The sequence below is a fragment of the Onychomys torridus genome, chromosome 12 (assembly GCF_903995425.1).
Source record: "Onychomys torridus chromosome 12, mOncTor1.1, whole genome shotgun sequence".
In the NCBI taxonomy this organism is placed as follows: domain Eukaryota; kingdom Metazoa; phylum Chordata; class Mammalia; order Rodentia; family Cricetidae; genus Onychomys; species Onychomys torridus.
The window spans coordinates 21,710,171-21,725,910 of record NC_050454.1 but is presented as its reverse complement, the minus strand read 5'-3'; the positions used below and the strand labels follow the sequence as shown (position 1 = coordinate 21,725,910).

General features: G+C 36.0%; 1 protein-coding gene across 2 annotated transcripts in view; it reads right to left on the bottom strand.

Annotated features, from left to right (window-relative positions):
* LOC118593783 (limbic system associated membrane protein) overlaps positions 1-15,740 on the bottom strand; it is a 621,381-nt gene that overhangs the window by 208,727 nt on the left and 396,914 nt on the right. For both annotated transcript variants that reach the window (XM_036203315.1, XM_036203316.1), the window contains exon 3: positions 9,176-9,301. In XM_036203315.1, coding sequence (XP_036059208.1) covers positions 9,176-9,301 — 126 coding nt within the window. The remainder of the gene's footprint in view (positions 1-9,175; positions 9,302-15,740) is intronic.

Genomic DNA, 15,740 nt, shown 5'->3' with positions numbered 1-15,740 from the left:
GACATGGTCCTTCTTAAGCTCTCTCCTCCACCCATGAAACAAATTATGGATAACAGGTGCTTGAACTTGGCCTTTCAGAATTCACATTCTGTACCTTCTCTACAAAATCATGTTCTTTTCACTCTTTACTATTTATGGAGAACTTTCCAGTTTTCAGACTCCTTTCATATTCATTATCTTATTTGATCCCGCCAAGCACCAGTGTGAGGCAGGCAGGTCACATGTTACTTTCTACGTTTAGCAGATAAAGCTATTATAAAAGATGATGAGAAAAGTGGCTACTGTCATTCAGACTGCATTTCCTCATGCAGTAGACTAATTTTTTCCTGCAATATTTAGCAGCAGCATCTAATGTGGCAAGGAGGAGAATGCCGGAGGACAATAGCCACAGTGACAAATGCTAAGTCGGCACAGTATTGCATCCCACCCCAACCTTTATTCTCCTCTTTTTCCAGGAGGCAAAGAAGTAAAGATCCAGTTAGGATCCTCTCTGGTAGGAAAGTGAGGACAGGTTGTTAATTTCTGCAGTTTAAGCTCTAAGGAAATAGCTTTCTCTGAATCTGAAGATTCCTTTCCTCTAGCCCAGGGCTTTAGAAAGTTAAATATGCATTCAAACCACTTGGGGCTTTCCATGGACTGCAGCTTCAGATCAAGATGGTCTGTGCTGAGACCCAATATTACTGTATTTCTACCAAGCTCCATGGTGATGTCAATTCTAATGACCAGCAGCCAACACTAATAGGCAGGAATAATACTATTTCTCAAAAACTACATTTTTTAATATTCTTATATGCTATCCAGTGTCCCAGTTGAAACAAAAAGTTAAAAACAAGAGACATTTTAATAATACTGAGTTAATTCTATGTGTGTCCTGAGACTTACTAGGTGTCCCTTTTACTGGTCTATTCATATAGGCTGAGACCTTCTAACCTCCTTTGTCTTGAGATTCTGAATGATGCTGATGAAGTGGGTTTGCCTTTGCAGTATTCTTTCTATAGATACAGAATTTCAGGCCTCAGATCAGGTACACTTCACCTGAATCCACATTTTAATCATTTTTTTGAGATATATTTTCCAAAACATTCAAGTTCCAGACACTTTTCTTCCAGTCTTATGGCACTCCTGTGTTTGAGCTCATCATTCTGGTCACCTGACCATCACCCCATTCACAAGAGCTTCACTCCCACAGGGCCCTAGATCTCAACAAGAAGTACCATGGAGGAGGCAGTTCGGTAGGTCCACTCTAGGAAATTTTGATTATCAGCTGGTTGAGGGCTGGAAGTGCCCTCTACCCCATCTTCAATGTAGTACAGTTCAACGGAGTGACAGTGTTAACATCTTTGGTGACAGAGAAAAAGGTCCTTTCTTGGCCATAAAAACCTAAGGGAGAAATCTCACACTGCCAAAAGGGAAGAAATGTTCTGTATTTTAAATATCTATCTGACACATTGTAGCAAAACTATAGTGGGGGCGGGGAGCTGTTTTTGTATCTCAACTTTGAGTGGGTAATGTTCTGATGTATCTCATAGTAAGTGCTTCACTTATTCACCTTACAGATACTAATTGAGCATACTTATTATTCCTGTTAAACCAGATTTCATAATGGGAAGTGAGGACATGAAATGCTTGCTTTCATGAGGAAAACAGAAAACGAAAAGACAAACAAATGCTTAAGATAATTACTGAATAAGATAATTGCTGGGGAGCAAAGTAACAATCAACTGATCACAAAAGAGTGATAAGTAATATCAAAAGGTAAGAATGGGTATTTCAGAGCACTTTCCCCAGCCAACAGTGTAATGATGCAAGTCAGATCAGCATGTATTCACACATGTGAGTGACTCAAGTTGAAAAGAATACAGATAGAATAAAAGGCAGAGAACTTCCATGATATTTCCAAAGTTGTTTCAGCAAGAAATTAGTGAAACTATTAGTTTGGGTAGTTTTGTAATTCCTGTATATCATTTGTAGTTTAATTTGTGTCTGCCTACACTTTAGTTATTTGTCACTATTATGCAGTGTCTTGAGAAAAGTTATATGGGTAACGGAGGATAGCTTGCAGACATTTCAAGACCTTGCAAAGGAAGGTGAGTGAGATGGCTAGCGGGGAAAAGTTCTTGCCACTAAGATGGTGACCTGAATTTTAGACCCGAAACTCTGATGGAAAGAGAGAAACAACCTTGACAAGCTGTCCTCTGGCTTCTACATGCATGCCATGGCATGTACACACACACACACACACACACACACACACACACACACACACACACACACACACACGGTGATTGTTAAAAATGTCTTACAAACTAAAAAAATATGAATAATCAAATGGATGAAATTTTTATGAATTGTATGACACTATGTTCCTGGACAGAGTCGTATTGAAATGTTTCCAACTTGTGCTGGCAAAAGGGTACTATATGTGGAGTGGGCATTTGTGCTTCAAGTAGTAGACTGAAGGCCAAACAGGAAATATTCTTAAATGTAAGTTCTACAGTTTGCTGCATAAATTCTAATGATTTGAGATTTAGAGGTACAAGAATTGGTTGGACAAGGGCTTTAACGCTTTCCTAAGTGGTTTGAGCTTTATTCCAAAGGCCCTGGGATATTGGATATCAAGCAGGAATATTGGCTTGCGTATTTTATATTGAGAAACAGTAGTAGGGAGTCCAATCGGAAAACTGATGAATGCAGGTGAGAGAAAATGTTGGTTGAACTGTAGCATGATGGTGATGGGAAAAGATGAAATGACTCAGTTAATAATGAAAATAAAAAAAAAAAACAGTATGGGAAATGAAGTCTTGCTGTGGCAGAAGAAGAAAAATGAGATAGGATCCCTCTCATCTTTCTAGCTTAGATAGTGTTTACCTTGTTATAAACCCTTTAAAAATATTACACTATTCATTTAGTATTTTGAGGAGCATGGGCATGGAAATCAGAAAAACCCTCATGGGACTCTGTTCGCCTCTGTCATGTGGATCACATAGACAATTTCAGGTCACTAGGTTTGATAGACATACCTTTACCCACTGAGCCATCTTACTGTCCCCGTGACCATCTCTTACCACTAATTCTTTGGCCCTTACGCTTCTGAATTCTGTAGGTTCGATTGATTCCTCAGAACTGAGAGGAAAGTATATACCAGTATATAAATACAACATTTTTATTGAGCTCCATTGTGGAAGTTTGAATGTAATAAGCCCCCATAATCTCATAGGGAGATAGAATCACTATTAAGAGATGTGGCTGTGTTGGAGGAAGTGTGTCACCGTGGGGGTGGACTCTGAAATTTCCAACGCTCAGGATACTGCCAAGTGTCTTAGTCTCGACTTCCTGTTTCCTATAAAGTGAAGGACACTCAGCCCAGCATCATGTCTGCCAGCATACTTCCCTGCTCCCCACCATGATGATAAGGGATGGAACCCCTGAAACTGTAAGCAAATCACCTTCAATTAAATGTTTTTCTTTATAAGAGTTTTTAGGATCATGGTGTCTCCACAGCAATAAAAACTCATTTTTTTTCACTAATCTGCCTTTCTGAGTGAGTATGTATGTCTGTGACCATGTATGATAATATAATATATAATTTTTTATTTATTGTATATAATATATAATAATATATATGTATATATAGTATTACATGATGGTGAATTTACAAGTAAAGGCTTAAAATTTATGGTATAATTTTTCTTTTGCCTTTTTAGAGACAGAAACAGAATATTAAAAAGCAAGATCAAATTGAGTGCTTTCAAATTGAGAGATTTAGGCATGAAAAGTAGCATGACCAGAAACTATTAACATCATGTTTCACATAAAGACCTTCATCCAAATTCCTGCAGGTATTATTATGCCAGGCCCTGGGATGGGCCATGTTGTAGGCCTAAGATAGGCTTTCTTCCTCTGTTTTCTCAGACAGGTACTATTCATTTGTGAATCTCAGCATAATATCCCCTCAGGGGACTTTTGCTGGCGCTGCAGATTTTGCTATATGGCCCTGTTTTATGGTCTTACTGAATGCCATAATTTTCTTTTATAATGTATGAATCTAATTAAAGGGTTATTCATGCAATTATTAGTTTAATGCTCTGCTCTCTTGTTGAACTATAAGCTCCATTTGTTCAGGGACCATGTCTGTCTTACACTTCAATGTGTCTTTTTACAGAGTAAGCACTCTAGAAATAACTCTGACCAAATGAACAATTTGCGTATGAGAGAGCAAGATGAATTTGAACACAATTCTGTATTAATGGATGACAAATTTGAAACCAATATTCCAGTTAGAAACTAAAAAAAACCCACATTTTTTATTTTGTTCTTTTAAAGGAAATAATAATTACAAATAACTCAAGGCACAAAGGAAAGCAATTTACAGAACATGTTGCATCCCTATTTTGCTCTGGGTTATCAGTGTGGAGTTAGCAGCCTTTACTGGGAAAGTTCATAGATTTGACTCTTCTACATCCATATGCTACCAGTGTCCACTCAGCGGACCTTTGGGAGATACATAGGACAACAGTACAGAGAAATAATTTTATAAAATATGAACCACAGATCACACATGTTCTCTGTGCTAAACATGAGGTCAAACTAAACTAACATATATCTTAATATTTTAATATCTTAAAAGGTCAGATGATAGGCACTAAGAGCAACTTCTGGAGTCTGACTTAATGACTTGAGTTCAACAACAGGTTTTTTCCAAACCCATGTAGCAAAATGTTTCTTAAGTAGGATTTCTATTCTCTCTGGTGGTGCCAAACTTCACTTCTAGCTGGTCAGGAAAATTACATGGTACCTCCTGAGCTGGTCTCAGCCTAAAGGTGAAATCCTCAGCATAGGGTTTTGAATTTTTCAGGGAGAAAAAGGTACCAAGGTTGTGAAAACCTTTGTAGAGGCAAAATGCACACAAACTTCGCAAAACTGAGCACTCTTGACACCACATGTGGCACATTTGAGAGAAAGGATTCCCCACGACTGCCAGGAGAAAGATTCAGAAGTAGAGTTCTATGATGATGGAAGCAGCATTGATCAAGAAGGAAAATCAAACATGCCATAGAAAATACATGTTGCAGTGCATTAAACGTCTGGGAACCACAGGGTTATGGAAGTCTGACTTAATTAAGGAGGAAAAAATAGGTCGTATTTAAGAACCACATATGTGACACTCATTTTGACAATATAAAATAACTAAAAATGAGAACAATTTAGGAAATCAGAATTATAAAATTCAAGTGAGGTGTTTTGAGGTTTTGAATATATGGAAAGTTTATGATACTTTCAGTTTCTCTCTTTAAAAATGTTTGCAGGAGGCTTGGGGGGAAAAACCCCTCAGGGATCAAAAGAACGAAAAACTAGATAATCTAACCCCCCAAAAAAAAGTCAAGCAAAAAACAAAACAAAACAAACAAACCTGAATTAAGATACTGTTTTTTTTTATACAATTATACCATTCATTTTTCCTCCCTTGTTCTCTTTCTGTGACATCAAATGACACATAATTAGACATTTATGATTCTCCCCATGGCACTTTCCTTTTTCAGGTCTCTGTGTCCCCTGTGGGGTCTAGCTAATCACAGGTACATCCCCTTGCAGTCACACACTGTACTGTGAAAGGCCCAATTAATAATTGAACAAAGCTATCTGGATTTTCAATGTCACGTGACAATGATTTGCAGGCAGCTCCACTGTCATACGGGGAGCAAGTCTCTTCCTTGAGTGTCTACAAGAAAGGTAGCACTGGATTGGCTGAAAAGATCACTCTTTTCTAAATTCTGAAAGAAACACACACACACACACACACACACACACACACACACACACACACAAAACCTCATTTATTTTATAAAAGAGGAAACAAATCAAGTTCCCACACCTGTCACTAGGAATATGACTTTGGTCAAGTGATTATTTGGTTATTATTGGGCTTGTGTGGGAGATGAAAAAGTAGGCTTGGGAAGTTATGTCCATTATAAGGGGAAGAGTGTCTGCTGTTAAGTATGCAAATGCATCAAGGGGTTGTTCTGAGTATACTAGTATATAATTTGGTCCAGAGAGAAAGCCTGCATATATAACTATAGATAGGCAAAGAAGGAACCTGACACAGGAAACATACAAAGCCTATGGACCATGTGTGAGTTTAGTAAATCTTTGTTTATGTCTCTTGCTATGGTCTTAAGCAGAGGTGCATACATTTTAATCTAAGGGGCAAACATTAACATATTTTAAGCTTTGTGAGCTAAGTACTTTTGTTGCTGTTACCAAAGTATGCAATTTTAGATCAAATGCAAAAAATTTATGTATCTCCACTTAAATTTGAAGTTTATACATTTGCTCTGTATTTAAAAATCAGAATTCCTTTGATTACCTGCAACCATTCAGAGTTTTGAATCACTATGCCTGGCAGTCAGTAAGTATATGAGTGGGGCACTATGCCTGGCAGTCAGTAAGTATATGAGTGGGGCAGATAGAATTGAGTCCTCAGGCTATAATGTGCTGACCCTTGGTTTTGAGTATTGAGAATCATTGTGAGTTCATCAAATTTTTGTAGTTGGGTTTGAAGTCTCTAGTGTTCTAGTGGTACATGAAAATACTGTCTTTACTTTGCAAGATGTCACTGTTTTGTTTTACTTAAATCATTACAGAAACCATGCTCGTCAGGGTTCAAGACAGATGTTTATTATTACATAGAAGTTTACTTGGTTTTAGTCATATAGACCTATGTATGCTAACAAACTAGCAAAGATCATGAAGATTTGTTTCTGTCTCAGAATCTTTACAAATTTAAGGACTAAAATGGAGTATTTTGAGGCTCTAGGAAACAAATTTATTTTTCCCCAAAATCCTATTTACTACTCAAAATGTACAAGAAGAAAGTCTTTCTATTAATGACTCCTTATTGATCATATCAGGAATATAAACTTATTTGTTAAGTCCTACATTTTTCATTTTTTAATCTTCCACATTGCCCCTTAAATGACATTGAAAGATTAATAAAATATTTGTATAAATTTAATTACAAAAGGTCAGACAAATTAAAACTAATGGTATGAAAACAGAAGTATAGTTTGTATATGAATTTAAGGCCATAAGCACCTTAAGTGGAGTGTTTAAAATCAATTTATTAATCTGTAATTTATATATAATATAATTTGTGTTCTTAATATATTGGTCATAAATTGGGCAGTAAGTCTACCAACAGTCAATATAATGAGATCACAATAATTTCTGTAAGATCTCTGGGTTTATCTGCAAGAAAAAAAAAACATTGCTTTGGAATAGGCAAGTAGAGAAAATTTTTTTATTGAAAATATAGATTGAAATTTCTGAAAGAGGCCTTTCAGAGTGAAATTATGGAAGGATTTAAATAAATTTTCAATAATATTACAATAAACATAATGGTTTTAGGTGCTGACTTTGTCAAAATATTTAAATACAGGACATTGTTTAATACTAAATCACCAGTAGGTAAAAACAGCAATATTATCTTTGGGCCCAGGTAGGTAGAGTAGATTTGGGTCTAATGTGAGGCTTGCAGGAATAAAAGTACTCTGAAGAATTAATTTATCTCTAGACAAAGATGTATGACATCTATAAGACCATGTGTCATATGACCATCCATGTGTTCTTACTATGTGAGGTGCAAAATGAGTATGTAAGGAAATGAATTTGATATTGATTTTCCTAAATAAGTACCTAATGTGATGCTCTTATATAATATTAATAAATTATGGGATGCACTCACAAATACGCATGGGTTTGGAGTAACATTTTCTTAAGAGAATAGAGATTTCTAATAGAAAATATTTGTCTAAATGGAAGGGCATTTTACAAAGTTGGCCCAAACTTTCCCTGGGAATTAATTTGGATTATGATGCTAAATGGAGGCTCCCTATTATCTTACCACAAGAAAGAAGATATGTTTAGAAACACTAGAATCAAATATTACCCTGGTCTTCAGGATGGGTATCAGTGTATACCCAGTCTTATGTGTGTTTACTGGTATTCATTCCAAAGCCAGTTACTTTGGAAATTAAGCATCTAGATACTTTTATAGAGAAATTATAAGAGACTCCCAGACATAAGCCAGTTAAAAGCTGAGGTTCTTTACTAGCATAAGTGATTTTTAAAGAATAATCTATGTGTAATTTGATCAATAATTGACTTGGTAGACCTTTTTGGAATAATCAAATAGCAAGTACTGTTATACATAGATTGTAAACACATAGTTCTGTATATAAGAAAACATAATTCGAATAGGACAGGAGAATACAACTGATTAATCCTGAATTATCTGTTAAAATGCTTAAATATGTTCACATACCACAGTAGCCATTGGACCTAGTAAAGATGAGTTTAGTACGAAGGGGGAAAGGAAGGGTACAGAAGGCATTCTTGGCAAGTCATATTTATGAATTTAACTGAATTGGTGTCATTAGCTGGATCCAATACTCCCAATGCCTGTTTAATGCCTGGCAACCATCACAGAGCTAGATGCCAAGACCAGGAATTTAGGAATCAAATAAATATTTGTTTCTACTTTTTTCGCTTAGTATCACCACAAAGGAGTAAACTATGGTCCAAAATGACTTTAAAATGTGGTGTGAAATAATTTATACAAAGCATTTCTCAAAGACATTGAACCACCAAAATACTATACATTTTAGATATATGCTATATTTTTACACGTTATTTAAAAATGTTTTAATTGAAATATAATTATATCATTTTCCCTCCTCTCATTCCTCCCTTCAGCCCCCCATATCCTTCTGCCTTCAAATTGATGGACTTTTGTCTTTCATTATTCCCTGTTGCATGCATGCATACATATATATATACACACACACATACATACATACACACACATATATATGCATTTATGCATTATTTAATGTTATTATAGTTGTTCCCTTGAGAGTTAATCTATTTTGAGAGACAACTTCATGTATCAATATTTATACATAGATTAGGTAGGAAGTAGATAGGTGAAAGATAGATATAGATACAAATATTACTAAGTTACATAAAGAGGTGAACACATCAGCAAAACCTCTGGAACACCTAAAGAATAATTATACTGCAGTTTTCTGAGTTTCAATAAAAAGATGCATGTTTTCCATTTTGATGCAACAGAATCTTAGATATTAAGTGGCATCTTAGAATCTAGCCAGTTGCTTACCAGTTGGTGTAAGGTGTCTCCAGGTGATAACAGGTTCAGGGCGGCCATTGGCCATGCAGACCAGGGTTACATTGCTGCCCTCATTCACAGTGACATCTGAGGAGATGTTGGAGATCTTTGGTGGAACTGTAAATAGAAGGAAATCAGATATATAATCATGGCAATAAGCAAACTGTTGCTGTGATCTAAAAGTGAAGTTGGTACACTTCAGACTGTATTAGTAAATTTGAAATTTCACACCAAGTAACCAGGATACTTTTAATTTGCACACACTTGCTATTTCCTCTCCAAATCTCTCTAGAGTTCTTAAAACATCTATAAGGTGAAAATACATACCACTATGGCAATCTGAGTGCTGTAGGAAGTACTTAAGATATGTATAATGAAAATGTGTTAGCCCCTTTCTGGTAAGGACAAGCCTTACTTAAATATTAGAGGTATGCACATTTTTAATATTTTTACACTGAATTTCTATACCACTATCACTTGAATTTCTCATTTTATACATAACAAAGAATATAATGCAGCCTCCAAATGCAAAGGAAAGCTAATCGATATTTATTGCTAAGTCATAGCATTGTGTTAGTAAGATGTGGTACCACATATAAAATTCATAAGATAATCAATGAACTAGAATGCTTCTAACATATAATTTTCTATATATGCTATATACTAAATATACGTAACAGATTAGATGATATAAACTGAATTAATGGGTACTGTGTTAAGTAAATAGACATTATAAACACACTATAGCATTATTTTTAATACTGCCATTATTAATACTACTAGCAACTGAATGATAAGCTAACTTTAATTAAACATGTATTATATCTGCCATGATGCATTGTGTACTTAAGAAATATTAATTCCATCACTTCATACAATAAAGATAGGGCATTCTATGAAGATTTTATCTACAGGTAAGAAACCGAGGCACAGATAAGAATAAGGAAAACTAGAAAAGGCATTTGAATCCCAGCAGAGTCCCCTCTTAAACACTTCTTGAACAGAATTTCATCTTCACAATCCAGTCAACCAGATGGCTGAAAATGACAGAAATTACTTTTTGGTGATGTGAAAAATGAGTCCCCAAGGGCAAGCAGTACTGCTGCCTGGCTTCCTTCATTAGTGTTCAGGGTGGCAACATTAGATCCCACTCTGGTAGGCTTCATTGGGGAGTGTGGGAAGTGAATTACTCACAAATTTCATCTCTGAGGCTACACGCTGATTACAAATAGCCAAGCTTAGGGTTGACTGTGACTCTCCTTTTTTTTTTTCTTCTCTTTTTAAATGCAGCTGCCTCTGTGGCAGCCATGAAAGTGTATTTCTGAGGGAGGGGAACAAGCAAACCTGAAAGAGCTCAATAATGAAAGAGTCTTGTTCCTTGTCACTTGTCCTACCCATTACAGACACTGTGTTCCTGCCTAGCGGGGACATTTTCTGCTTAAAGAAACAACTACCTGATGGCCTTGAGGAGACATCAATGGTACTTTGGGAAGCAGCCATGAGACAGAAGCTGATGGAGGGCCTTTATGACCTTAGCATGCTTCTGACAATGACATGTTACAGCGACTCTGGATAGAAAGTGGTGACTCACTGCTGGCAGTAGACTACAGATGATTCCCATGTTTAGCAGTCTTTCTTGAGTTTCTCTTCCTTCTTTAGCTTCTGGTGTTAAAGGGTATTTTCCTGGATTCATACAGTGACTTGCAATATGTTCTCCCCAGAATCTTAGGGCAAGAACATGGAAGGTCATACCCAATTTAAAAAGAGGATCACGAGGAATAAAGAAGAACATGATAATGGCTTGTCAAAGGTGAGTCCACCAAGAACTATGGCTGGGCTCACAATTCAGAGTTTACATCAATAACTAGACCTGGGCTTACATCTCAGAGTTCCCAAATGCTTTATCATTTTTTTTTTGTTTGTTTAATCCACATAGTTCTTCATTTTCATCTGAGGAAGCCAGTGTTCTGAATGCCTCCAAGTGAGATACAAACAATCAATGACAGTATGCCAATGAACACAGTGTAATTGCTATAAGCACCTCCTCAACTAACCCAAGATTATAACAGGAGGCTCTGGAGCAATTAACAGATCCCAGCTAAGCTCCATTCTAGTTACATGTAAATTGCGACAGAGTGTAAGACATGTATGTAAGTTGTTTAACCAAATGTAAGGGAATCAATCTATTATATGAAAGAATACAAATTTAAAAAACCCAGAAAATCCATCATTAAGTTTTTAATAAGTGCATCATTATTATCAGATAATATTACTATAATATAATTCCTTTTTAATGCATATATTATATATATGAATATAAATTATATACATATATATGAAGCTATATTAAGGACTTTGCATTCGTCCTATTTAAGTCATTTGGACAAATATATGTAACGCTAATGAGTAAATTTAGAGTAATTGTAATTATATTTTAGTCATCAAATCATACTGACTCTCATGATTAAGATGAGTCAACTCATGTCTGCGATGCCAGGGTTAGGATGCCTCAACATTTGTACTGAGCAGGGAGAAATGGGTCACATTGTATTGCTGTGCTCTTCTTGAATTTCAGTCTCTTCCTGTGAGCCTCACCTCATTGATTTTCCTATTTTGTATCAGGGCCATCCCATAAGAATGTACATGTGATATTATAAGATTTTATTCTCCAAAGAAATTACTCTTACTAACTTTCAAACTCAATATCTAAAATTTCTCCAGGAATTGTATGATGCTACATCATCATCCTCGCCTCATTAGCACATCAATCTTTTAAACATAATGTGCATTCTTGCATCAAAAAACCTCTCCAATGAAGCTCTCCAAAGCCCATGTTGTTTCTAGGTCTACTGGCAATTTTTGTTGTAATGCTACCTTTTATTCTGGAATATCTAATTTATTGCTCCTAGCCTCTTTCTTTCAGAACTTTCTATTCTTGGCTTCCAGGACACCAAACTAAACTGACTTTCTTCCTACATTTTTGGTCATGTTAATTTTGGGGCTTATCTTATCTTGTTTCTTAAAGACCTGTATTTACAGGTTTAGCTGTTTTTCTGTTTATCCCGCCCCTTTGCCCATTTGAGTGACTTACACTGGTTGTGGCTTCAGAAGCTAAAACTCTTATCATCGATGACTTCATATCATTATCTTCAGCCCAGATTCCTCCTAATATTTTTACTCCCACATTTCTGACTGACTAGTTCATATCTCCATTGCATGCCTCATAAATATGTTATAGTTCCATCTATTTTCTCATGAAATACTTGTGTTTTATTATCTTAGTGAATGTTATCATTATGAAAAGATGTTTTGAGTTTATTTGTTGTTGTTTTGTTTTGTTTTGGCCTGGGCAGTAATATTAGCATAAAAGAGGTAACCAAAACCAAATAAAAAAACACCACCACCATTCTTTCATAACTCCCACACAGACAAATCCATGTTTTAAATATCTCCCCAATTCATTCAGCACTTCCTTTCCTTACTCCACTCTGCCTTGTTTCAGACACCAACATTTCCTTTTCTCTTCTTCCTCCTTTTCCTATCTTTTTTGGGGGGTGGGGATTACAAGGGGCTTGAACTATTGAGAATGAATTAAATCTGGCCTCTAGCCTTCTCCCTATACTTACTACCATACAGTTTCCACACTAGAGCAAAATTACTGTAAACTATAAGTGAGCATAATATCCCTCGGTTAATATGGCCTTTAAGATTAGATCCCACTGTCTTACCATGGTTCAGAGCTCATTCAGATCATTTCTTGCTTATCTCTACAGCTACAGTTCCTTCTTTCTTTGCATTGCATCTTCCAAAGTACAACTCAAATGAAACAACTTGTGGGTCCTGGAAAGTGCATCCTTAACTCCCACGTGCAGAGGAATATTATTTTAAGGTATGTTACTTTTGTTTATGTTGCATTTGTTTAACTCTGTGAAGCTGTGGTACTGTGCCTGTCTAAAACACCTGATGGTCTAATAAAGAACTGAATGGCCAATGGCAATGTAGGAGAAAGGTTAGGCAGGGCTGGAAGGCAGAGGGTATAAATAGAAGGAGAAATCCAGCAAGGGAGAATTGAAAAGGAGCCAGAGAAGAGGAGGATATCAGGGGCCAGCCATCCAGCTACACAATCAGCAATGGAGTACGAATAAGATTTACAGAAGTAAGAGAATGGGAAAAGCTCAGATGCAAAAGGTAGATGGGATAATTTAAAGTTAAGGAAAGCTGTCTAGAAACAAAACCAAGCTAAGGCTGGGCATTCATAATCAAGAATAAGCCTCTGTGTATGATTTATTTGGAAGCTAGGTGGCAGGCCCCACAAAAGAGCCTAAAAAAAAAAAAAAAAAAAAAAAACCCAACACAACCCACACATTTATCATCTGGTATTTCTGCACAGAGTGATCTTGTTGGAGGTTTTTGTGTCGGTAACCCATCTTAGCTTGAGCTTCAGCTGGTGACCCTGTCTCCTGACTTTTATTCTGGAAGAGTTTGCTGTCATCCTCAACCTTCGTTCACACACACACACACACACACACACACACACACACACACACACACACACACCTGCCCAGCCTGTAAAGTCCTGTTGGGTAAAAGACAGGCTTTTATGTTGTCACAGACTCAGTGAGAGCCACAACTTTGCTTCTCCAATAGACCTCTGACTTACAACATTTAGATGACTTTCCTGGTAACTTTATTCAGTTTTAAGAGATAGGTGGCAAGTTTTCTTAACCACTGAATGCTGATACTTGGAATAAGGTAGATGCCTCAACCCTCAACCAATGTTTGGAAAAACAAAACCAAGAACCTCAGTTGTATACCTATTCTTCAGACTTAAACACGTCTCACTGACCTTTTCCCCCCTGTCACAAAAAAACCAAGCGTCTATTTTGCCCACAACGATGTGGCTTTTAGCAGTATTTCTCCAGCTATCTCTCTAGCCATCTATTTCACCACTGACTTTTATGACAATTGGTTTTCATACTGAGGACAGTTGTTTCGCTCATTGATATGGATCTCACCTTGTCCTCTCTCTAAGGCTCTGACAGCATGTACACCATGCTTGGCTGACATCTTTGACTCTTCATGAATAAAACCACTTCTCCATGGCAGACCAGTGTGTGTGTTCTGAACATAGGAAGCAGAAGGACTCAGTGTCTGAGTTCCTCACCAGAGGTTTTCTAAGTCTTAACTTCCTCTGTGCATTTCTTTTTTTCTTTTTTTCTTTTCCTGTGAGGAATCATATCCGTGTGAGGTCTGTATATGAGTCTCTCTATGAGAGACACAATAACTTTCCTAATCAGAGGGTTTACTAGTTTATTCCTAGATTTCTGTAACAGCTCATGAAATTCAAATTGAGAACATCATCAGTACCATCAAGGTGGCAATCCCAAGGATTCATTCTATTTCCTGCTAAAAACTTTATGCAAATTCTGGAAAGTAAAACATCTGTCATATTATTATCGCTGATTCACATATGTGGACACGGGAGATACAATAGGTTAAAAAATCACATAACTAATGAAAACAAACCAAAACTAATGTTTTCTAAAATGATTCTTCTTCTAGACCACATTTATTTCTATAAAAGTGAAGAAACATTGTGTTTTTGCTTTCTCTTAATCCTCAGAAGGTATGACTATCTAGGAAGTACAGTTTAGCATGATAAATTTATTTGTACTAGCAAATATAAATTAATTTTCAAAGTCATTGGAACATTGATTTATGCTCAATTCTTGAGTCATCCTACAAGTCTGAATGGTTTGTTTTCTCTGAGGGCCACCGAATAGCAGTCCTCTTTCATAAGATATTAGTGAGATTTATTATCTTTTCCGACATGCAACACCATCATCCATTTGTTTAATGTTTTCAACCTATTCAGTTTCAGTGATATCCCCAATTTGTCTGTATTATTTTGTTTTCTTAGTGACTAATGGGAGCTACTTAGCCTGAAAGGAACTGACCTTTTGTGTCTTGGTGCAATTTACCCTAATTTATGCGCTGACTGTTAATTTTGTTTGTCATTTTCTTGTAGATGTTTAATATTCCTTGACTTTATAGGTACACATTTTTCTTTTATTGTCTCTTCTGTTTTGTGTATGTACACACAAACCTTTTCCAAAATAAGATTAGTTAAATACTTCTTGCTAATTTTTTTCTTTCAATTATTTACTTTTATATTGAAGTCCTTAAAATATCTAAAAATTTATGTATGGTATGAGAAATAATAAAAATATCCCTATGCCTTAAATATTAGCTAATTCTATCAATACTATTAAGTGAACGAGTCAAAATGCAAAACCTATCTTTGTTTTCACAATTCTCCCACAAAGTGCTATAAACCAGCTAGACTAGTCTTTCTGGGAAACATACTAAGTATAAACCTTACTCACCATGGCAACTTTGTTAAAACACTTTAAAACATGCTGTTAATCTTTTATGTACCTCATAATTATGAACTGTATTAACACACTTCATTATTATGTGATAATTTAAAAATAAGAACTATTTTCACTGATGACATTCTTTTACTGAAATGGTTTGATGGCTAGATGATAGATCA